The sequence below is a fragment of the Oncorhynchus masou genome, chromosome 28 (assembly GCF_036934945.1).
Source record: "Oncorhynchus masou masou isolate Uvic2021 chromosome 28, UVic_Omas_1.1, whole genome shotgun sequence".
In the NCBI taxonomy this organism is placed as follows: Eukaryota; Metazoa; Chordata; class Actinopteri; order Salmoniformes; family Salmonidae; genus Oncorhynchus; species Oncorhynchus masou.
In genome coordinates, this window is record NC_088239.1 from 74,020,257 (window position 1) to 74,046,067 (window position 25,811).

The following is a 25,811-nucleotide window of genomic DNA, read 5'->3' on the forward strand; positions in this document are numbered from 1 at the left end:
TTCTCCGGCAACTGAGTTAGGAAGGACGCTTTTATCTTTGTAGTGACTGGGTGTATAGATACACCACCCAAATTGTAATTAATAACTTCAATGTCTGCTTTTTTTTATTTGTACCCATCTACCAATAGTTGCCCTTCTTTGCAAGGCATTGGAAAAACTCCCTGGTCTTTTGTGGTTGAGTGTTGGAAATTCACTGCTTGACTGAGGGACCTTACAATTATCTGTATGTGTGGGGTACAGAGATAATGTAGTCATTCAAAAGTCTTGTTAAATTGCACGATGTGCAATAATAGTGTTTATGTGACTTGTTAACCTCTAGCGTCGAGCAATTCCGTATACGGGAGCGTAATCATAGCCTCAAGCTCATTAGCATAATGCAACATTAACTATTCATGAAAATCGCAAATGAAATGAATTAAATATATTGGCTCACAAGCTTAGCCTTTTGTTAACAACACTGTCATCTCAGATTTTCAAAATATGCTTTTCAACCATAGCTACACAAGCATTTGTATAAGAGTCGCCCCATCGCGCTCTAGCGACTCCTTGTGGCGGCCGGGCGCATGCACGCTGACTTCGGTCGCCAGCTGTACAGTGTTTCCTCCGTCACATTGGTGTGGCTGGCTTCCGGGTTAAGCAAGCAGTGTGTCAGGAAGCAGTACGGCTGGGGGGGGGTTGTGTTTCGGATGACGCGTGGCTCTTGACCTTCGCCTCTCCTGAGTCCATACGAGAGTTGCAATGATGGGACAAGACTGTAACTACCAATAGGATATCACGAAGTCGTGGAGAAAAATAAAAAGGGGTAATAAAATAAAAGTGGAAAAAGTCAAGGAGTTTAAATACTTTCTGAAGGCACTGTAATTGACAGAGCTGGATTTCCCCCTGATAGTCACATGATAGGGGAGTACGCCTATCAGACTTGGGCATCTCCTCTTGTAGACATCTGCAGGCCTTATAGTTGTCATCTTTGAGGTTAGAGCCAAAGCATTTCAGGTTTGTCAGAAATGGATTGTATGGGGACATCACAGCCATAGAGGGACATCAAAACACCGTAACACACTTGTCCATTATAATATTATACAATGGGTAGTTCTAATCCTGGATGCTGATTGGTTAAATCCTCATTCCAGCCGGTATCTATTCCACAAGTTACCCCTGACTGAAGCTATGAAATGCCTATTTACTCTGTTCCATCTCACTGCGCAATCCACTGTCTCATCAGCCCAGCCAGACAATTTATAAACTTGATCTCCACTATAAAAAGCATCTAGGCAATATCTCCTATTTCTTTTAGACTAACTTTTAGTTTTCGACAGTGGAGATTTGTATAATCCAAACACCGGCTTCTCTGGCATTATCACTTAAGTATAATAGATCCGCACATTATTAGTAGATCTATCTGTGGTTTACATTCTCACTGTGCTCTGTTAGACATGGTCCACCAATCCGTCAGCTCCCAGTTTATTGTTATTTACTCTATCAACTGTTGAACTGCATTAAAACTCACTGAAGAACGGAGACGGTGTGTGAGCACGTTTCACGTAGCCTGCGAATAATGAGAGCGTGTGACGGATGGAGGACATAACAGAGATGGAAAAGGAGAGGTTGATTGTCCTGCACATGTCCTAAAGCAAGGTCTGTATGGGTGTAGTTTGGGTAAATAAATGAAAATGTAGTCCTGAGTTGTTATGGTGCGTAGTTGGTAATTCTGTAGGGAATTAGAGTTCACTTACACAGTCAGGGTATTTTATTAATTTCAATAAAACATTTATGTAACCAGGCAAGTCAGTGAAAAACATTAAAGGAGCACAGTCCATACTAAGGGGAGGGATCGAGGAATGGGTAGACACACTGGAGGAAGACTTCCCATTTACATGTCTACAAGTCATTTAGTTGACATGTGGCATAGTCACACTAGTCTCCTATTTATTTATTTTATTTCACCTTTATTTAACCAGGTAGGCAAGTTGAGAACAAGTTCTCATTTACAATTGCGACCTGGCCAAGATAAATCAAAGCAGTTTGACACATACAACAACACAGAGTTACACATGGAGTAAAACAAACATACATTAGAAAAATAAGTCTATATACGATGTGAGCAAATGAGGTGAGATAAGGGAGGTAAAGGCAAAAAAAAGGCCATAGTGGCGAAGTAAATACAATATAGCAAGTAAAACACTGGAATGGTAGATTTGCAGTGGAATAATATGCGAAATAGAAATAGAAATAATGGGGTGCAAAGGAGCTACATAAATAAATACAGTAGGGGAAGAGGTAGTTGTTTGGGCTGAATTATAGATGGGCTATGTACAGGTGCAGTAATCTGTGAGCTGCTCTGACAGCTGGTGCTTAAAGCTAGTGAGGAAGATAAGTGTTTCAGAGATTTTTGTAGTTCGTTCCAGTCATTGGCAGCAGAGAACTGGAAGGAGTGGTGGCCAAGGGAAGAACTGGTTTTGGGGGTGACCAGAGAGATATACCTGCTGGAGCGCGTGCTACAGGTGGGTGATGCTATGGTGACCAGCGAGCTGAGATAAGGGTGGACTTTACCTAGCAGGGTCTTGTAGATGACCTGGAGCCAGTGGGTTTGGCGACGAGTATGAAGCGAGGGCCAGCCAACGAGAGCGTACAGGTCGCAGTGGCGGGTAGTATATGGGGCTTTGGTGACAAAAAAGATGGCACTGTGATAGATTCCATCCATTTTAATGAGTAGGGTATTGGAGGTTATTTTGTAAATGACATCACCGAAGTCGAGGATCGGTAGGATGGTCTGTTTTACGAGTGTATGTTTGGCAGCATGAGTGAAGGATGCTTTGTTGCGAAATAGGAAGCCAATTCTAGATTTAACTTTGGATTGGAGATGTTTGATGTGAGTCTCGAAGGAGAGTTCACAGTCTAACCAGACACCTAGGTATTTGTAGTTGTCCATATATTCTAAGTCAGAACCGTCCAGAGTAGTGATGCTGGGCAGGTGCAGGCAGCGATCGGTTGAAGAGCATGCATTTGGTTTTACTTGTATTTAAGAGCAGTTGGAGGCCACGGAAGGAGAGCTGTATGGCATTGAAGCTCATCTGGAGGGTTGTTAACACGGTGTCCAAAGAAGGGCCAGACGTATACAGAATGGTGTCGTCTGTGTAGAGGTGGATCAGAGACTCACCAGCAGCAAGAGCGACATCATTGATGTAAACAGAGAAGAGTCGGCCCAAGAATTGAACCCTGTGGCACCCCCATAGAGACTGCTAGAGGTCCGGACAACAGGCCCTCTGATTTGACACACTGAACTCTATCAGAGAAGTAGTTGGTGAACCAGGCGAGGCAATCATTTCAGAAACCAAGGCTATCAAGTCTGCCGATGAGGATGTGGTGATTGACAGTCGAAAGCCTTGGCCAGGTCTATGAATACGGCTGCACAGTATTGTTTATCGATGGCGGTTAAGATATCGTTTAGGGCCTTAAGCGTGGCTGAGGTGCAGCCATGAGCAGCTCTGAAACCAGATTGCATAGCGGAAAAGGTGCGGTGGGATTCAAAATGTTCGGTTATCTGTTTGTTGACTTGGCTTTCGAAGACCTTAAAAAGGCAGGGTAGGATAGTTATAGGGCTGTAGCAGTTTGGGTCAAGAGTGTCCCCCCCTTTGAAGAGGGGGATGACCGCAGCAGCTTTCCAATGTTTGGGAATCTCAGACGACATGAAAGAGAGGTTGAACAGGCTAGTAATAGGGGTTGCAACATTTTCGGCAGATAATCTGGACCCTTTCTAAATTGTCTATCCCGGCTGATTTGTAGGGGTCCAGATTTTTCAGCTCTTTCAGAACATCAGGTGACTGGATTTGAGAGAAGGAGAAATGGGGAAGGCTTGGGCGAGTTGCTGTGGGGGGGTACAGTGCTGTTGACCGGGGTAGGGGTAGCCAGGTGGAAAGCATGGCCAGCTGTAGAAAAATGCTTATTGAAATTCTCAATTGTAGTGGATGTATCGGTGGTGACAGCTTCCTATCCTCAGTATGTAGTGGGCAACTGGGAGGAGGTGTTCTTATTCTCCATGGACTTAAGGTGTTCCAGAACTTTTTTGAATTTGTTGCCGGAAGCTGCCTGTGTATATTGGTTTCTAACTTCCCTGAAAAGTTGCATATCACGGGGGCTCTTCGATGCTAATGCAGAACGCCATAGGATGTTTTTGTGTTGGTTAAGGGCAGTCAGGTCTGGAGAGAACCAAGGGTGATATCTGTTCCTGGTTCTAAATTTCTTGAATGGGGCATGCTTATTTAAGATGGTGAGGAAGGCTTTTTTTAATAACCAGGCATCCTCCACTGACGGCATGAGGTCAATATCCTTCCAGGATACCCGGGCCAGGTCGATTAGAAAGGCCTGCTTGCTGAAGTGTTTCAGGGAGAGTTTGATAGTGCTGAGTGTAGGTCGCTTGACCACTGACCCATTACGGATGCAGACAATGAGGCAGTGATCGCTGAGATCTTGGTTGAAACAGCAGAGGTGTATTTAGAGGACAAGTTGGTTAGGATGATATCTATGAGGGTGCCCGTGTTTACGGCTTTGGAGTGGTACCTGGTAGGTTCATTGATAATTTGTGTAAGATTGAAGGTTTCAAGCTTAGATTGTAGGATTGCTGAGGTGTTCCAGTTTAGGTCACCTAGCAGCACGAGCTCTGAAGATGGATGGGGGGGAAATCAGTTCACATATGGTGTCCAGAGCACAGCCAGGGGCAGAGAGGGTGGTCTATAACAGGCGGCAACGGTGAAATACTTGTTTTTAGAGAGGTGGGTTTTTAAAAGTAGAAATTCAAATTGTTTGGCCACAGACCTGGATATTAGGACAGAACTCTGCAGGCTATTTCTGCAGTAGATTGCAACACCGCCCCATTTGGCTGTTCTATCTTGTCTGAAAATGTTGTAGTTAGGGATGGAAATTTCAGTGTTTTTGGTGGTCTTCCTAAGCCAGGATTCAGACACGGCTAGGACATACGGGTTGGCAGAGTGTGCTAAAGCTTTATTAAACAAATTTAGGAAGGAGGCTTCTAATGTTAACATGCATGAAACCAAGGCTATTACGGTTACAGAAGTCATCATTAGAGAGCGCTTGGGGAATAGGAGTGGATCTAGGCACGGCAGGGCCTGGATTCACCTCTACATCACCAGAGGAACAGAGGAGGAGTAGGGTAGAGGTACGGCTAAAAGCTATGAGAATTGGTTTTCTAGGACATCCAGAACGGACAGTAAAAGGAGGTTTCTGGGGGCGATAAAATGGCTTCAAGGTATAAATACAGACAAAGGAATGGTAGGATGTGAATACAGTGGAGGTAAACCTAGGCATTGAGTGATGATGAGAGAGATATTGTCTCTAGAAACATCATTGAAACCAGGTATGTCATCGCATGTGTGGGTGGTCGAACTGAAAGGTTGGATAAGGTATAATGAGCAGGGCTACAGGCTCTACAGTGAAATGAACACTAACCAGAACAGCAATGGACAAGGCATATTGACATTAAGGAGAGGCATGCTTAGTCAATTGATCATAAGGGTCCAGCGAGTAGTGAAGTTGGTTGGGGTCACGGCGATTCAGACAGCTAGCCGGGCCATCGGTAGCAAGCTGAGAGAGGATGGAGGTCTGTTTTTAACCACCTCGTGTGTTTCCATCGGTAGATTAGTGGGGTTCCGTGTGGTAGAGGGGACCAACCCAATAGGCAAAATAGATATACATGTAGTTATAGTGACCTAAGAAAACTGTCCGATAGACTTATTCAGATAGCTGGCGATTAGCGGGCCGCAGATGGGCGTTCAGGTAACGTCGCAACGGAGGGGCCAGTTGGATAACTCCCTCGGGCAGATAATGTCGGTAGTCCAGTCGTGAAGGCCCGGTGGGGCTCTGCGTCGACAGTAAAACGGGTCCGGATAGGTGATTATAGCCCAGGAGTGGCTGATGGAACTCTTCAGCTGGCTAGCTCTGGAATAATTGAAAATGTATCCTTCTCTACTATATGGGAGTGGATGGAGAGTGCTTGGTCCCTGGAGTCCGAAAGTGGTGTGTACTGACGCCACACCCCTTAACACAATCTGACTTCCTGTCTGCCCCAGTGCTCCTTCCTGTGGCTCATTGTTCTGGAGCGTGGCTCGAAACGGAAGCCCTACAGGAAAAACCCCACCAATCACTGGACAGGACCCAGTCCTCCATGATCCCTGCCAAGCCTACCCCAATATGAGGCAACACATGTATAGACATCAAAACAATGGCGATGCATAAAATCATTCACTCAGCATTCAACTTTTTTGGGGTTCTCTCACGTGCCTTGAGAAGTCTTGCATTCCATTCCATTTCTCTGTAGGTTTCTTATTTTAAACTTCACATCTGTTACTCAGTGAGTTCTTCATCTGCGACTAGAACAGCTTGAGTCTACCTGCAAATGGCAGCCTCTGTTCCGCCAGGTCACACGGCACTATTTCAGTAATATACTTCATATATCCTGTAGGGTTTCATGATACCCGTATCGCGATACTATTATACCTGATTTTCCTTGGCAAAAAGGAAAACACAAAGCAGACTAAACTCTTTGGTCCTTTAAAAACCCACTGTATGTGACATATAGTGTGCTTTAGCTTGGAAAAGAAACATGGGATTCTGGGTGACAACATCAGGCTTCTTGTTACCAGCTTTAGGACTGTTTTCCTCAGGAAATTCAGTACGCGTCATGTTTTGTTTCTTTGCCATGATACCTCAGAGTATCGCAATACTGTTATCGCGACAACCCTAGTATCCTGAATTATAATTTATTTAGCCATGAATATCTATACTACATATCAGGTCTATGAATTATGTGGTACACCAGTGATGGTAGCATTCCAGTTCTATCCATTTCTAAGAAGAGTAGTATTTTTATGAAGTTCTAGTGATCGCAGATGCTGCTCTCGTAACCACACTACATCTAGCTGGGTTAATTTTCAGCTGACAGACTTCCCTCCCTCGGCCTGCAACATTCCAGATGCGGGAGTACGACTGCAACAGCTGATTTATCATCTCAATAGTCAGAAATAAGAGTTTCGTTATGTCAGTCACTTGGTGAAGCTGTTATTAATGCTACTTATCGTGGGCTTTTAATTATGCCCCTTTCTAAATCACTTGTGTTTTTAAACAGTGACACCACACACACACACACACACACACACACACACACACACACACACACACACACACACACACACACACACACACACACACACAGAGAGAGTCTGTAGCTCCCTGAAGAAGAGAACACTCACCAGGAAGTGATCGGTAACTCTCTTAGTCATTCACCATGCATAATTTCTGCTAATATGTGCTTTGAGGAAATGAAGGGAGTCGCACTTTAAGCGGATGATTCACTCTCATTTAATCACCACCCAATCCTCTCTACTGCTTTTTAGCTGATGTTCTCTCTCCATCTCTCTTCTCTGTGTTGCTCTTTCTCCCTGTTTTTTCACTTGCTCTCCTTCCCTTCTTTCAGTATATTGCTCTCTCTCTCTCTCTCTCTCTCGCTCTCTCTCTCTCGCTCTCGCTCTCGCTCTCTCTCGCTCTCTCTCGCTCTCTTGGTCTCTGTGTGTGAGGGCTGCTTTGTACTCTTCCCATTACTTAACAGCTGGCACTGAGACCTCTGTGACTTACTGCTGTCATTTAGCTTAGCAACCTCCAATTCCACACATACACTTCCATTGAACATTTGAGCCCGACTGATAAAATCGGTTGACTGATATTATCGGCCGATGTTAGCCTTTTACAGAAATATTTGTATCGGTCTTTATTCCACAGATAAAGGGCCAATTTCATTATATACAGTGGGGCAAAAAAGTATTTAGTCAGCCACCAATTGTGCAAGTTCTCCCACTTAAAAATATGAGAGGCCTGTAATTTTCATCATAGGTACACTTCAACTATGACAGACAAAATGAGAAGAAAAAAATCCAGAAAATCACATTGTATGAATTTTTTATGAATTTATTTGCAAAATATGGTGGAAAATAAGTATTTGGTCACCTACAAACAAGCAAGATTTCTGGCTCTCATAGACCTCTTCTTTAAGAGGCTCCTCTGTCCTCCACTCATTACCTGTATTAATGGCACCTGTTTGAACTTGTTATCAGTAGAAAAGACACCTGTCCACAACCTCAAACAGTCACACTCCAAACTCCACTATGGCCAAGACCAAAGACCTGTCAAAGGACACCAGAAACAAAATTGTAGACCTGCACCAGGCTGGGAAGACTGAATCTGCAATAGGTAAGCAGCTTGGTTTGAAGAAATCAATTGTTGGAGCAATTATTAGGAAATGGAAGACATACAAGACCACTGATAATCACTCTCGATCTAGGGCTCCACGCAAGATCTCACCCCGTGGGTGAAAATAGTGCCCCCTAGTTTCAAGAGGTTGAACTACAGTTGAAGTCAGAAGTTTACATACACTTAGGTTGGAGTCATTAAAACTAATTTTCAACCACTCCACAAATTTCTTGTCCTAACTGACTTGCCAAAACTATACTTTGTTAACATCTACTTTGTGCATGACAAATTTGCATCATAATTTTTCAAACATTTGTTTACAAACAGATTATTTCACTTCATAATCTGTCTGAATAATAATTCACTGTATCACAATTCCAGTGGGTCAGAAGTTTACGTACACTAAATTGACTGTGTCTTTTAAACAGCTTGGAAATTCCAGAAAATTATGTTGTGGTTTTAGAAGCTTCTGACTAATTGACATAATTTGAGTCAATTGGAGGTGTACCTGTGGATGTATTTCAAGGCCTACCTTCAAACTCAGGCCTCTTTGCTTGATATCATATAATATAATGATAATAATTATATAATTCATGACTTACCTTTGAAGAGCTTCTTCTGTTGGCACACCAATATGTCCCATAAACATAAAAAATTGTCCTTTTGTTCGATTTATTCCATCGTTATTTCTCCAAAATGTCAATTTATTTGGCGCGTTTGATCCAGAAAAACACCGGTTCCAACTCGCGCAACATGACTACAAAATATCTAATAAGTTACCTGTAATCGTTGTCCAAACATTTCAAACAACTTTCCTAATACAACTTCTGATATTTGTTTAACGTAAATAATCAATATAATTTAAAACGGGATAAACTGCGTTCAATAGCGGATAAAAACAAAAGTGGAGCGAGCTTTCAGGTCGCGCGCCCCAACCACAACAGTACACTAGACTCGACCCTCATTCTGAACAGCCCTACTTCTTCATTTCTCAAAGGAAAAACATCAACCAATTTCTAAAGAATGTTGAAATCCAGTGGAATTGATAGGAACTGCAAGCAAGTGCCTTACAAATCTAGATCCACATTGAAAACACTTTCACCTCAAAAAAAGCTTTTCCTGGATGGTTTGTCCTCTGGGTTTTGCATGCCTAATAAGTTCTGTTATACTCACAGACATCATTAAAACAGTTTTAGTGTTTTCCATCCAAATCTACTAATAATATGCATATTCTAGCTTCTCGGCCTGAGTAGCAGGCAGTTTACTTTGGGCACACTTTTCATCCGGACGTGAAAATACCGCCCCCATACAGACGGTAGGCAATTAAGGTCATAGTTATGAAAACTTAGGACACTAAAGAGGCCTTTCTACAGACTCTGAAAAACACCATAAGAAAGATGCCCAGGGTCCCTGCTCATCTGCGTGAATGTGCCTTAGGCATGCTGCAAGGAGGCATGAGGACTGCAGATGTGGCCAGGGCAATAAATTGCAATGTCCGTACTGTGAGACGCCTAAGACAGAGCGGACAGCTGATCATCCTCACAGTGGCAGACCACTGGTAACAACACCTGCACAGGATCGGTACATCCGAACATCACACCTGTGTGACAGGTACAGGAGGGCGGCAACAACAACTGCCCGAGTTACACCAGGAACGCACAATCCCTCCATCAGTGCTCAGACTGTCCGCAATCGGCTGAGAGGGGCTGGACTGAAGGCTTGTAGGCCTGTTATAAGGCAGGTCCTCACCAGACATCACCGGCAACAACATCGCCCATGGGCACAAACCCACCGTCGCTAGACCAGACAGGACTGACAGATTCACATTTATTGTCAAAGGAATGAGCGTTACACTGAGGCCTGTACTCTGGAGCGGTTCTACTGTAGAATAGGCTGTGCTGCAGCAAATGTAGGGCCAACTTGTCACAAGAAAACAAGTTGCAATGATGAGATGATAGGTCTACATGCATTGTGAACTGCGCTCCATACTGAAATGGGCTGTCTGTCCCCAGCCTGAGCGTTGATGATTGATCATGTAGAGAGAAGGCCGTAGAGAAGCCACATTTAGACATTGCGTATAATTTAACAGTTCCATTTCACGTCATGCTGTTCATACAAATCATTTTTTATAATTTATCGGCTTCTTGCAGTTATTTGTCCCGGGACAAGGGAGTGGTTTTGGGCGGTAAATCTCGATAACCGATTTCCTGCCATTCAACCCTGGAATGCTTGTGTTTTTTGTTGTTGACTGGAGGAAAAAGAGACAACACACTGAATGGAGGCCTATGTTGTTTTCCCCTAGTGGTTCTGCAGTGATGATGGTCCACAACCAGATGTCTGTCACTACCATAGAAGTCAAGTCTGGATCTATTAATATGGTCACTACATTGTACAGGGGATTGCATCAGCTAAAAGAGCAGCTCTGTCTAGCCTCCATCTCTTTCTCTCTCTCCTGTCTCCCTTCTCTCATTCATTCTCTCGTTCTCTCTTTTATAACAGGGCTATTTAGTATTTATCTCCTACCTCTGTCTGTCTGTGTGTGTACAGCGCAGAGATGGGGGGAGGTTCTCCAGGGAGGAGAGTAACGGGAAGCACTCCATTCTCTCCCAAATATCTTCAACACCACGGCAGCGGCTTGGGGAAACTCCGCTGAATGACTCTGCTATTATGAAGCTGCTGGCAATTATGCAACAAAGTGATTTTCATCTCTCCATCTCTTCTCCCACTAACCAGCCTATTCTCAATGGACAGTGGCGATTGGAGTGTGTGTGCATGTTTTCGTGTGTGTCTATCTGTCAGCTCCTGTGTGTGTGTGTGTGTGTGTGTGTGTGTGTGTGTGTGTGTGTGTGTGTACTCCCAATCTGCCTGGCCTCTCAAAGATGGAAGCGACCAGCAGCAATGTTATCAACCGAGGGAAGTCTGTGGACAGACAGTGGAAATGAGAACGTGATAAGACCTGATAGCATCTCTGTTGCACCCTCAGCTGAACACAGACAGATAGGCCTACACTGCCTGCTGGGCAAATGCTAGTACAACCGTTAGGACCTTCTGCACTGACAGAAACACTGCTACTGCAATGCCATTTTGTCAGGGTTGTGATCATTTGATTGGCACTGTCTCTTATTGATCTCCCTCAGACTCTTATGGTTTCTCTATTTTAGCCTGGGCTGTGTTCATTAGGGTAAAGCATTAGAAATTTTAGCGTTTCTCCTCATTTCTGTCTGTTTCAAATCATTTCATTTTGTGCTGGGTTTTTCCATGGTTTTTGCTTTAGCCTACTTCTCTGACATTCAATGTGGTGCCAAAGTCCTACATATCTACCAGGCTACTTCTATTTCCCCTCTCTGCCATTCTTTCTCCTCTGACTGACGTCTCATCTCTCTCTTCCTCTCCTCCTCAGACTCGCAGCGCTCCCACCTCTCCTCCTTCACCATGAAGCTGATGGACAAGTTCCACTCTCCCAAGATCAAGAGGACGCCATCGAAGAAGGGCAAGCAGTTGCAGGTTGAACCAGTGGTCAAGAGCCAAGAGAAACCCGTCAACAAGGTGTGTATGTGTGTGTAGAATCGTCTACAGGTCGACCGATTAATCGAAATGGCCGATTAATTAGGGCCAATTTCAAGTTTTCATAATAATCGGAAATTAGTATTTTTGGACGCCGATTTGGCAGATTAGTTTTTTTTAACACCTTTATTTAACTAGGCAAGTCAGTTAAGAAAATATTCTTATTTTCAATGACGGCCTAGGTACAGTGGGTTAACTGCCTTGTTCAGGGGCAGAACGACATATTTTTACCTTGTCAGCTCGGGGATTCAGTCTTGCAACCTTACAGTTAACTAGTCCAACGCTCTAACCTGTTACGCGAATGCAGTAAGATGCCAAGGTAAGTTGCTAGCTAGCATTAAACTTATCTTATAAAAAACAATCAATCATAATCACTAATCACTAATATCATCAACACATGGTTGATGATATTACTAGTTTATCTAGAGTGTCCTGTGTTATAATCGATGCGGTGCGCATTCTTGAAAAAGGACTGTCGTTGCTCCAACATGTACCTAACCATAAACGTCAATGCCTTTCTTAACATCATTACACAGAAGTATATACACTGCACAAAAAAATAAAGGGAACACTTAAACAACACAATGTAACTCCAAGTCAATCACACTTCTGTGAAATCAAACTGTCCACTTAGCAAGCAACACTGATTGACAATAAATGTCACATGCTGTTGTGCAAATGGAATAGACAACCGGTGGAAGTTATAGGCAATTAAAAAGACACCCCCAATAAAGGAGTGGTTCTGCAGGTGGTGACAACAGACCACTTCTCAGTTCCTATGCTTCCTGGCTGATGTTTTGGTCACTTTTGAATGCTGGCGGTGCATTCACTCTAGCGGTAGCATGAGACAGTCTACAACCCACACAAGTGGCTCAGGTAGTGCAGCTCATCCAGGATGGCACATCAATGCGAGCTGTGGCAAGAAGGTTTGCTGTGTCTGTCAGCGCAGTGTCCAGAGCATGGAGGCGCTACCATGAGACAGGCCAGTACATCAGGAGACGTGGAGGAGTCCGTAGGAGGGCAACAACCCAGCAGCAGGACCGCTACCTCCGCCTTTGTGCAAGGAGGAGCAGGAGGAGCACTGCCAGAGCCCTGCAAAATGACCTCCAGCAGGCCACACATGTGCATGTGTCTGCTCAATTGGTCAGAAACAGACTCCATGAGGGTGGTATGAGGGCCCGACGTCCACAGGTGGGGGTTGTGCTTACAGCCCAACACCGTGCAGGACGTTTGGCATTTTCCAGAGAACACCACGATTGGTAAATTCGCCACTGGTGCCCTGTGCTCTTCACAGATGAAAGCAGGTTCACACTGAGCACATGACAGACGTGACAGAGTCTGGAGACGCCGTGGACAACGTTCTGCTGCCTGCAACATCCTCCAGCATGACCGGTTTGGAGGTGGGTCAGTCATGGTGTGGGGTGGCATTTCTTTGGGGGGCCGCACAGCCCTCCATGTGCTCGCCAGAGGTAGCCTGACTACCATTAGGTACCGAGATGAGATCCTCAGACCCCTTGTGAGACCATATGCTGGTGCGGTTGGCCGTGGGTTCCTCCGAATGTAAGACAATGCTAGACCTCGTGGCTGGAGTGTGTCAGCAGTTCCTGCAAGAGGAAGGCATTGATGCTATGGACTGGCCCACCCATTCCCCAGACCTGAATCCAGTTGAGCACATCTGGGACATCATGTATCGCTCTATCCACCAACGCCACTTTGCACCACAGACTGTCCAGGAGTTGGCGGATGCTTTAGTCCAGGTCTGGGAGGAGATCCCTCAGGAGACCATCTGCCACCTCATCAGGAGCATGCCCAGGCGTTGTAGGGAGGTCATACAGGCACGTGGAGGCCACACACACTACTGAGCCTAATTTTGTATTGTTTTAAGGACATTACATCAAAGTTGGATCAGCCTGTAGTGTGGTTTTCCACTTTAATTTTGAGTGTGACTCCAAATCCAGACCTCCATGGGTTGATACATTTGATTTCCATTGATAATCTTTGTGTGATTTTTGTTGTCAGCACATTCAACTATGTAAAGAAAAAAGTATTTAATCAGAATATTTCATTCATTCAGATCTAGGATGTGTTATTTTAGTGTTCCCTTTATTTTTTTGAGCAGTGTATATTTAAGCCTGCATATTTAGCTAAAAGAAATCCAAGTTAGCAGGCAATATTAACCAGGTGAAATTGTGTCACTTCTCTTGCGTTCATTGCACGCAGAGTCAGGGTATATGCAACAGTTTGGGCCGCCTGGCCCGTTGCGAACTAAATTGCCAGAATTTTACGTAATTATGACATAACATTGAAGGTTGTCCAATGAAAGAGGAATATTTAGTCTCAGGGATGCCACTCGTTAGATAAAATACGGAACGGTTCCGTATTTCACTGATAGAATAAACGTTTTGTTTTCGAGATGATAGTTTCTAGATTCGACCAAATTAATGACCTAAGCCTCGAATTCTGTGTGTTATTATGTTATAATTAAGTCTATGATTTGATAGAGCAGTCTGACTGAGAGATGGTAAGCATTCATTCAAACAGCACTTTCATGCGTTTTGCCAGCAGCTCTTCACTGTGCTTCAAGCATTGCGCTGTTTATGACTTCAAGCCTACTCCCGAGATTAGGCTGGTGTAACCAATATGAAATGGCTAGCTAGTTAGCGGTGTGCACGCTAATAGCGTTTCAAACATCACTCGCTCTGAGACTTGGAGTTGTTCCCCTTGCTATGCATGGTTAACGCTGCTTCGAGGTTGGCTGTTGTCAATGTGTTCCTGGTTTGAGCCCAGGTAGGATCGAGGAGAGGGACGGAAGCTATACTGTTACACTGGCAATACTAAAGTGCCTATAAGAACACCCAATAGTCAAAGGTCTATGAAATACAAATCGTATAGAGAGAAATAGTCCTTTAATTCCTAAAATAACTACAACCTAAAACTTCTTACCTGGGAACATTGAAGACTCATGTTTAAAGGAACCACCAGCTTTCATAGGTTCTCATGTTCTGAGCAAGGAACTTAAACGTTAGCTTTCTTACATAGCACATATTGCACTTTTATTTTCTTCTCCAACACTTTGTTTTTTCATTATTTAAACCAAATTGAACATGTTTCATTATTTATTTGAGGCTAAATTGATTTTTATTGATGTATTATATTAAGTTATAATATCAAATCAAATTTTATTTGTCACATACACATGGTTAGCAGATGTTAATGCGAGTGTAGCGAAATGCTTGTGCTTCTAGTTCCGACAATGCAGTAATAACCAACAAGTAATCTAACTGACAATTCCAGTGGCTCGGGTGGTTGTTGTCCTTGATGATCTTCATGGCCTTCCTGTAACATCGGGTGGTGTAGGTGTCCTGGAGGGCAGGTAGTTTGCCCCCGGTGATGCGTTGTGCAGACCTCACTACCCTCTGGAGAGCCTTACGGTTGTAGGCGGAGCAGTTGCCGTACCAGGCGGTGATACAGCCCGCCAGGATGCTCTCGATTGTGCATCTGTAGAAGTTTGTGAGTGCTTTTGGTGACAGGCCGAATTTCTTCAGCCTCCTGAGGTTGAAGAGGCGCTGCTGCGCCTTCTTCACGATGTTGTCTGTGTGGGTGGACCAATTCAGTTTGTCTGTGATGTGTATTCCGAGGAACTTAAAACTTACTACCCTCTCCACTACTGTTCCATCGATCTGGATAGGGGGGTGTTCCCTCTGCTGTTTCCTGAAGTCCACAATCATCTCTTTACGTTTTGTTGATGTTGAGTGTGAGGTTATTTTCCTGACACCACACTCCGAGGGCCCTCACCTCCTCCCTGTAGGCCGTCTCGTCGTTGTTGGTAATCAAGCCTACCACTGTTGTGTCGTCCGCAAACTTGATGATTGAGTTGGAGGCGTGCATGGCCACGCAGTCGTGGGTGAACAGGGAGTACAGGAGAGGGCTCAGAACGCACCCTTGTGGGGCCCCAGTGTTGAGGATCAGCGGGGTGGAGATGTTGTACCCAGTTGCACAGGGCGGGGTCGAGACCCAGGGTCTCGAGCTTGATGAAGAGCTTGGAGGGTACTATGGTGTTAAATGCCGAGCTGTAGTCGATGATCAGCATTCTCACATAGGTATTCCTCTTGTCCAGATGGGTCAGGGGAGTGTGCAGTGTGGTTGAGATTGCATCGTCTGTGGACCTTTTGGGCGGTAAGCAAATTGGAGTGGGTCTAGGGTGTCAGGTAGGGTGGAGGTGATATGGTCCTTGATTAGTCTCTCAAAGCACTTCATGATGACTGAAGTGAGTGCTACGGGGCGGTAGTCGTTTAGCTCAGTTACCTTAGCTTTCTTGGGAACAGGAACAATGGTGGCCCTCTTGAAGCATGTGGGAACAGCAGACTGGTATAGGGATTGATTGAATATGTCTGTAAACACACCAGCCAGCTGGTCTGCGCATGCTCTGAGGGCGCGGCTGGGGATGCCGTCTGGGCCTGCAGCCTTGCGAGGGTTAACACGTTTAAATGTTTTACTCGGCTGCAGTGAAGGAGAGTCCGCATGTTTTCGTTGCAGGCCGTGTCAGTGGCACTGTATTGTCCTCAAAGCGGGCAAAAAAAGTTATTTCGTCTGCCTGGGAGCAAGACATCCTGGGGCTGGTTTTCTTTTTGTAATCCGTGATTGAGTGTAGACCCTGCCACATACCTCTTGTGTCTGAGCCGTTGAATTGAGATTCTACTTTGTCTCTATACTGACGCTTAGCTTGTTTGATTGCCTTGCGGAGGAAATAGCTGCACTGTTTGTATTCAGTCATGTTTCCGGTCACCTTGCCCTTATTAAAAGCAGTGGTTCGTGCTTTCAGTTTCACGCGAATGCTGCCATCAATCCACGGTTTCTGGTTTGGGAATGTTTTAATCGTTGCTATGGGAACGACATCTTCAACGCACGTTCTAATGAACTCGCACACCGAATCAGCGTATTCGTCAATGTTGTTGTCTGACGCAATACGAAACATATCCCAGTCCACGTGATGGAAGCAGTCTTGGAGTGTGGAATCAGATTGGTCGGACCAGCGTTGGACAGACCTCAGCGTGGGAGCGTCTTGTTTTAGTTTCTGTCTGTAGGCAGGGATCAACAAAATGGAGTCGTGGTCAGCTTTTCCGAAAGGAGGGCGGGGCAGGGCCTTATATGCGTCGCGGAAGTTAGAATAGCAATGATCCAAGGTTTTGCCAGCCCTGGTTGCGCAATCGATATGCTGATACAATTTAGGGAGTCATGTTTTCAGATTAGCCTTGTTAAAATCCCCAGCTACAATGAATGCAGCCTCAGGATGTATGGATTCCAGTTTGCAAAGAGTCAAATAAAGTTTGTTCAGAGACATCGATGTGTCTGCTTGGGGGGGAATATATACGGCTGTGATTATAATCGAAGAGAATTCCCTTGGTAGATAATCGGTCGACACTTGATTGTGAGGGATTCTAAATCAGGTGAACAGAAGGATTTGAGTTCCTGTATGTTTTTGTGATCACACCACGTCTCGTTAGCCATAAGGCATGCGCCCCCGCCCCTCTTCTTACCAGAAAGATGTTTGTTTCTGTCGGCGCGATGCGTGGAGAAACCAGCTGGCTGCACCGACTCCGATAGCATCTCTCCAGTGAGCCATGTTTCCGTGAAGCAAAGAACGTTGCAGTCTCTGATGTCCCTCTGGAATGCTACCCTTGCTCGGATTTCATCAACCTTGTTGTCAAGAGACTGGACGTTGGCGAGAAGTATACTAGGGAGTGGTGCACGATGTGCCCGTCTCCGGAGTCTGACCAGAAGACCGCCTCGTTTCCCTCTTTTACGAAGTCGTTTTTTTGGGTCGCCGGCTGGGATCCATTCCGTTGTCCTGGGTGAAAGGCAGAACACAGGATCCCCTTCGCGAAAGTCATATTCTTGGTCGTACTGGTGGTGAGTTGACGCTGCTCTTATATTCAGTAGTTCTTCTCGACTGTATGTAATGAAACCTAAGATGACCTGGGGTACTAATGTAAGAAATAACACGTAAAAAAAAAAACTGCATAGTTTCCTAGGAACGTGAAGCGAGGCGGCCATCTCTGTCGGCGCCGGAAGTGTTTGTTCAGTGTTTGTAATTGTCATTATTACAAATAAATGTAAAAAATCGTCCGATTAATTGGTATCGGCTTTTTTTGGTCCTCCAATTATCGGTATCGGCGTTGAAAAATCATAATCGGTCGACCTCTAGAATCGTGTGTGTGTGTGTGTGCTTGCTGTGGGAAACCCAGCTCTCCCACCTATCCCATGCACTTGTTTACCTATGTGTGTGGTTTTCCGTCCAGTACATTGCTTTGTATTGTATTGCTCTGCCCTATTGTGTGAGTTTCCTGTGGTTTCCGAGTTGTTGTGAGTGCTGCCTTTGGATGGGTAACAGGTGCTACCACCAGTAGGTGTCCCCCCCCCAAATGGCACCCTATCCCCTGTATAGTGCACTATTACCCATAAAGCCCTGGTCTAAAGTAGTGCACTACATAGGGGATAGGGTGCCATTTGCACCCCCTTTTGCACTCAGAATAGCCTCAATTTGTCGCGGCATGGACTCTACATGCCGTGACAAACATTCCACAGGGATGCTGGCCCATGTTGACTCCAATGCTTCCCACAGTCGTGGGAAGTTGGCTGGATGTCCTTTGGGTGATGGACCATTCTTGATACACACGGGAAACTGTTGAGCGTGAAAACCCAGGAGTGTTGCAGTTCTTGACACACTCAAACCAGTGCAACTGGCACCTACTACCATACCCTGTTCAAAGGCACTTAAATATTTTGTCTTGTCTGTTCACCCTCTGAATGGCACACATACACAATCCATTTCTTAATTGTCTCAAGGCTTAAAAATACACAATCCATGTCTCCTCCCATTCATCTACACTGATTTGAAGTGGATTTAACAAGTGACATCAATAAGGGATAACAGTTTTCACCTGGTGTTCCTAATGTTTTGTACACTCTGATCTTAATTTGAGACAGGAAAATAATCCAACAGCAACGTGAAATGTGAATTATTATGTGGATTATAATTAATATATCTAAATATTTTTGGACCATGCTAAATTACAATGTTGTTTTCGTCAAAGGGTGTGCTTTAATTTTAAACCCTGGATGAAGCTCTTTTTGGAAATGGCATTTTCTCCATCCATCAATTATTATGTCAAATCGACAGCTGATTTCCTCCGAGCTTACCATGTTTCATTGTGTTCATTAGGGCCATTTTGCAACAGAAAACGACTGAGCGTTTCTCATTGGACAAGTTCAAATAGTACCTCCCCGTTTCACTGTTTCCATCCTTTTGGTGCTTACTGAGCACAACCCAAGCTGAAAATGTAATTCTATTCTATTTCTTTATTTTCTGTAGAAGGTAAGTCGGCTGGAGGAGCAGGAGAAAGAAGTGGTGAGCGCACTGCGCTACTTCAAGACCATCGTGGACAAGATGGTGGTGGAGAAGAAGGTGCTGGAGATGCTGCCTGGCTCGGCCAGCAAGGTGCTGGAGGCTATTCTACCTCTGGTGCAGGTGGAGGCCCGGATAACACACAAGTACGTGGGCTGAGACGGGACAGGAGAAAGGCTAGTGTTTAAGATGGTATGTGCAATACCACTCAAAAAGTTTGGACACACCTACTCATTCAAGGGTTTTTCTTTATTTTTTATTATTTTCTACATTGTACAATAATAGTGAAGACATCAAAACTATGAAATAACACATATGGAATCATGAAGTAACCAAAAAAAAGTGTTAAACAAATCAAAATATACTTTAGATTTTAGATTCTTCAAAGTAGCCACCCTTTGCCTTGATGACAGCTTTGCACACTCATGGCATTCTCTCAACCAGCTTCATGAGGGTGTCACCTGGAATGCATTTCAATTAACAGGTGTGACTTGTTAAAAGTTTATTTGAGTTTGAGCCAATCAGTTGTGTTAAGGTAGGGGTGGTATACAGAAGATAGCCCTATTTGGAAAAAGACCAAGAACCGCTCAAATAAGCAAAGAGAAACGATGGTCAGTCAATCCGGAAAATTTCAAGAACTTTGAACATTTCTTCAAGTGCAGTCGCAAAAACCATCAAGCGCTATGATGAAAATGGCTCTCATGAGGACTGCCACTGGAAAGGAAGACCCAGAGTTACCTTTGCTGCAGAGGATAAATTCATTAGAGTTAACTGCACCTCAGATTGCAGCCCAAATAAATGCTTCACAGAGTTCAAGTAACAGACCCATCTCAACATCAACTGTTTAAAAATATATATATATATTTAATCTTTATTTAAACAGGTAGGCTAGTTGAGAACAAGTTCTCATTTACAACTGCGGCCTGGCCAAGATAAAGCAAAGCACTGCGACAGAAACAACACCAGAGGTACACATGGAAATAACAAGCGTACAGTCAATAACACAATAGAAAAAAAAGAAAGTCTATATACAGTGTGTGCAAATGGCATGAGGAGGTAAGGCAATAAATAGGCCATAGTAGCAAAGTATTTACTATTTAGCAGATTAACACTGGAGTGATAGATGAGCAGATGATGGTGTGTAAGTAGTGATGCTGGTATGTAATTAGTGATACTGGTGTGCAAAAGAGCAGCAAAGTAAATAAAAACAATATGGGGAGGAGGTAGGTAGATTGGGTGGCTATTTACAGATGGACTTATGTACAGCTGCAGCGATCGGTTAGCTGCTCAGAGAGCTGATGTTTAAAGTTAGTGAGGGAAATGAAAGTCTCCAGCTTCAGAGATATTTGCAATTTGTTCCAGTCACTGGCAGCAGAGAGCTGGAAGGAAAGGCAGCCAAAGGAGGTGTTGGTGTTGAGGATGCGCGTGCTACGGGTGGGTGTTGTTATCATGACCAGCGAGCTGAGATAAGGCAGAGCTTTACCTAGCATAGACTTCTAGATGACCTGGAGCCAGTGGGTCTGGCGACGAATATGTACCGAGGGCCAGCCGACTAGAGCATACAGGTCGCAGTGGTGGGTGGTATAAGGTGCTTTGGTAACAAAACGGATGGCACTATGATAGACTGCATCCCATTTGCTGAGTAGAGTATTGGAAGCTATTTTGTAGATGACATCGCCTAAGTCGAGGATCGGTATGATAGTCAGTTTTACTTGGGTAAGTTTGGCGGCGTGAGTGAAGGAGGATTTGTTGCGAAATAGAAATCCAATTCTAGATTTGATTTTGGATTGGAGATGTTTGATATGAGTCTGGAAGGAGTGTTTACAGGCTAGCCAGACACCGAGGTATTTGTAGTTGTCCACGTATTCTAGGTCAGAAAGAGGAGACCGCATGAATCAGGCCTTCATGGTCGAATTGCTGCAAAGGAATCACTACTAAAGGACACCAATAAGAAGAAGAGACTTGCTTCGGCCAAGGAACACAGGTAATGAACATTAGACCGGTGTAAATTTGTCATTTTGTTCTTATGAGTTTAAATTTAAGTATTTTGGTTCCAACCGCCGTGTCTTTGTGAGACGCAGTGTAGGTGAATGGATGATCTCCACGTGTGGTTCCAACCATGAAGCATGGAGGAGGTGTGGGGGGCTTTGCTGGTGACACTGTCTGATTCATTTTGAATTCAAGGCACAATTAACCAGCATGGCTACCACAGAATTCTGCAGCGATACGCCATCCCATCTGGTTTGCACATAGTGGGATGATCACTTATTTTTCAACAGGACAATGACCCAAAACACACCTCCAGGCTGTGTAAGGGCTATTTGACCAAGAAGGAGAGAGATGGAATGCTGCATCAGATGACCTGGCCTCCACAATCACCTGACCTCAACCCAATTGAAATGGTTTGGCGTCAGTTGGACCGTGGAGTGAAGGAAAAGCAGTCAACAAGTGCTCAGCATATGTGGGAACTCTTTCAAGATGGTTGGAAAAGCATTCCAGGTGAAGCTGGTTGAGAGAATGCCAAGAGTGTGCAAAGCTGTCATCAAGGCAAAGGGTGGCTACTTTGAAAAATCTAAAGTATATTTTGATTTGTTTTACACTTTTTTTGTTTTTCTGTTACTTCATGATTCCATGTGTTATTTCACAATTTTGATGTCTTCACTATTATTCGACAATGTGGAAAATAGTACAAGTAAAGAAAAACCCTTGAATGAGCAGTTGTGTCCAAACTTTTGACTGGGTACTATAGGTCAAAGGAACTGGGCTTTGGTTAGTATTCAGCATTGGTGAGGGATCTTTGGCCCAGTATATGATCATACCGTATTTTGTTTTTATTTTGGTGAGTTTTTTTTGTTACCAAATTTCTATTCACTTTGTTGTTTTTGTTGTGTCATATATATATATATATATATATATATACAATTTTGAGCATTTCGGAGAGACCGTTGGTCATTCCTTACATATTGTTACCCAGTCATAGCCTAGGCATGTTGCGCCTTAGTGAGATGGGCTGCGTACTACATTCTCACAGAATGTTCTTGCTGTTTTGCCACAAAATAATGTAAACAAATGGTGTCTCCATTCCCCAAGACGTTATGTAACAACCTCATTGAAGTGGTTTGATCATCAACTGCTATCTAGCTGCTTTTGATGTGTCCTGTTGGAACGTTGCTCAAAAAGGAGAACGGATGTTGTGACATCATCAGGAGCTACACTTGGTGACATCATAGTGAGACATAATCACCTCAGGCTTCCTGGAGTGTTCATCTCGTGTGCTCTGGTATTTCATATCTGGAAAGAGCTCCTGTTATTCTGACTGAGTTAATGTTTACCTATTTATTCAGCACTGTCAACACTTTATCAAGGAATATTTCCAGTTCTTTGGTCATAGGAGTAACAAATAATGAAGTGCTAACTCGAGTTCCACCACCAACTGGAAGACGTAGTCTCCCCCCACTGAGACTGACCATCAGATTCAGGCACCATCAGTCCAGTAAAATAAAAAATTAAGGAAATTATTTCAATTTATGCTCACTCAGCTCTGCCCCACAAGTCATACAATGCATTTCAACGTCATAGATATAGCGGGTGGTAACTTGTGAAATAGACACCGGCTAGATTGCGGTGTTAACCAATCAGCTTTCAGGATTAGACCCACCCGTTTTATAATACCAGTGTGATCATATACCTCAAGTTTTGAAATATAATAAAAACATCTGAGAAGAACAACATTGCAAATTCAAGCATTGTATTGGGTCTATCGCCTACTGCACACACCTCATTGCTACAGAACTGGTTTTAATAGGTTAATGTTGCATAGGCTTATGTTTTTCGTGTCATGTTTTTTAAATTCTGAGCGATAGATCTCATCCTGCGTTTTGACTCAGAAACTGATCTCGGCTCGGAAAAGGTTGGTGACAACCGTCCCAGATCACAACCCGCCTCAGGGACTCGAGTCCTACCCCTCTGCTTCTGAAACCACCTTGGTCCAGTACCTGTATTCATAAAGTGTCTTAGACTAGACTAGGATCAGGTCCCCACTGTCCATGTCATCTTATTCAACGTGATCTAAAAATCAAATCTGATCCTAGATCAGCTGCACTTCTACTTTGAGATGCTTTATTATGACTCCAGTTGTTATTGCTGAATGGTCTTTTGCTTGGCTCTCTCCTCTTGCCCACTTAGTTTGTTCATTGTGGCCACGAGCCTTAGCCCCGGTCTTAGGCTCCATTTTGCCCATACAGCCCTTAGCTCTACTGTAGCAGTGTCATAGAAATAGAATCTAGAGAAAAGGCTTGGAACCTGTAACCCTTGAAATTTGACTGGTAAACTCATGGGGAGGACCGTTGTATAGATCCTATTTCTCTGAGCTGTATCCTGTAGAGACAGGAGGGATATTCCAGAGTTGTGAATCAGCTGCAGCGTGTTGTGACTAGTCTGAACCTCCACCACACCCTACTGTTTCTCAATGGTCCATTCAGCACAGCCACATACACCTAGACCAGAACAGACACACATTCTCCACTTAATACCACCACAAACACACTTTTTTCCAGTCACACACACACACACGCACACACACACTTCCTCAATAAATCCCCTCGGGGGAGACATTGAGTTAACGCATATGGCTGTCACAGGGCGGGAGAAGAGATGTGGTCCTTTAGTCTAGCTAGTTGTCCGTATTCTCAATCTACAGAACCCGACATGAAATGTGTATCCCTCGCCCCTCTTCCCTACACCCCCACTCTGTTCCCCTCTTCTATTCTCTGTTCCCCTCTTCTATTCTCTGTTCCCCTCTTCCATTCTCTGTTCCCCTCTTCCATTCTCTGTTCCCCTCTTCCATTCTCTGTTCCCCTCTTCCATTCTCTGTTCCCCTCTTCCATTCTCTGTTCCCCTCTTCCATTCTGTTTCCATCCTTTCTTCCCTGTAACCCTGCCATCACTCTACTGTTCTACGCCCTCCCCCTTTTTCTTCATCTTTACTTTTCCACCCCCCCCCAATCTCAGCCTCCCCTTTCTGTCCATCTCTTCCTTCCTGTCATTTACTGTCACTTCTCTCCTTTCTCCTCAGTTCGGCTGTGTCGTCGTGTCACAACCGGGTGTACCAGAGCCTTGCCAACCTGATCCGCTGGTCCGACCACATCATGCTGGACGGCATCAACCTTGATGACAAGGACAACGTGGTCGCGGTCACGACAGTCATCAAAGCCGTTCTGGATGGGGTCAAGGTAAGAGGGACAGTCGGTGGGTCTGTGAAACGATAGCTTGCAGCTTTCCATGGCTCTCAGAGAGGGTCATAGTGTCTGTTTCTCCCTTGCCGAGCTGGGGCAAATACATTTGTCAAATAGGCCTACTTTCAAATACGTATGCTGTGGTTTGGTTAGCTTGCCTGGTACAATGTCACCAAATGGAATGGTCCTGAAAGTGCAAATACTTCAAAAGTCTTTACAACTGAATGTATTTGACCCAGGTCTGCTCTCTGACCACTCAGTTTTTGTCTAAATTATGTAATGAACACATCTTAATCTGATTGAAAACAGTATACTGTACACATTGAAGTTGTGTGGTTCTAACAGGAGCTGGTCAAACTCACCATAGAGAAACAGGAGCAACCCTCCCCCACCACACCCAACAGACCCCCACCACCACCTATCACTACACCAGAGAGGTGAGTGAACGCACACGAACAACCCTACATACACCAGACTTTTTCCTGTCAGTCTATCTCTGTCACACACACGGACTCTCTCTCCTGTTCTGTTCCCAGCAGGTCAGAGTTGCCACTGACAGAACGGGAGAGGGAGATCCTGAGTAAGAACCCGCTCACCGAGGCTGTGACGGACATGGCAGAGGAGGACGTAGCTCCGCCCAAACCCCCCCTCCCTGGCCTGAAAATGGATGCGCTCAGGTGAGTAGCACTGGACTCCCATCTTTGGATATAATCGACAGTGGCATACCAATAGTATGCACCAGGGCCCACTGGACCAGACTGAATCTTTAGGGGCTTTTAGTTTTAGGGCCCAGAGTTTTTCCCTGAGTCTTAAATATAGTGTATTCAACATTTTCAGTTGTGTAGGGCTTAATCTTCTCCTCGCCCTGTCCTCATCTGCAATTCATTGAATTGGCTTCTTCCAGATATTTAGAGTGAGATATTTATTTAACTTGGAAGAAATGAGGAGATGAAGCTACTTGAGACTATTGAGATGCACCCATGTAGCGTGAGAGTGTTTTTTCAATACTGTCCCGCTCAGACTCTTTACCTTAGTGAAACAAAAACAAATAATATTTCACTCTCTGTATGAGTTGTCGCACACTGATTTCAATGAGTGAAATTGTCATTCTATCACTTTCAAGTTCCTGTTTCTGACTGTCTTAAAGCGGTCATGTTTGTTACTGTAAGTTCCCAGTGGAAAGAGAAGTTCTCCCCTGCCACAGTAATGAGAAGGAACCTGCAGTCTCGAGTGTCTGCAGTCAGAAAAAAAGCAGAAGCGGTCCAGTGCCACATGGTGTAAGTGACCGCTTCTGTGGTGCTGTTGCGTGGGCACTTCTGGAAGTTTTTTCTTTTTAGAATTCTGCCAAAGAGG

At 44.4% G+C, this 25,811-nt stretch overlaps 1 protein-coding gene across 1 annotated transcript in view; it reads left to right on the forward strand.

The window, feature by feature from the left end:
- The window catches only part of rapgef1b (Rap guanine nucleotide exchange factor (GEF) 1b), an 85,000-nt gene that overhangs the window by 22,245 nt on the left and 36,944 nt on the right, over positions 1 to 25,811 (forward strand). The window contains 5 exon segments of the mRNA XM_064943266.1: positions 11,657 to 11,802; positions 19,193 to 19,371; positions 24,299 to 24,455; positions 24,804 to 24,895; positions 24,998 to 25,135. Coding sequence (XP_064799338.1) covers positions 11,657 to 11,802; positions 19,193 to 19,371; positions 24,299 to 24,455; positions 24,804 to 24,895; positions 24,998 to 25,135 — 712 coding nt within the window.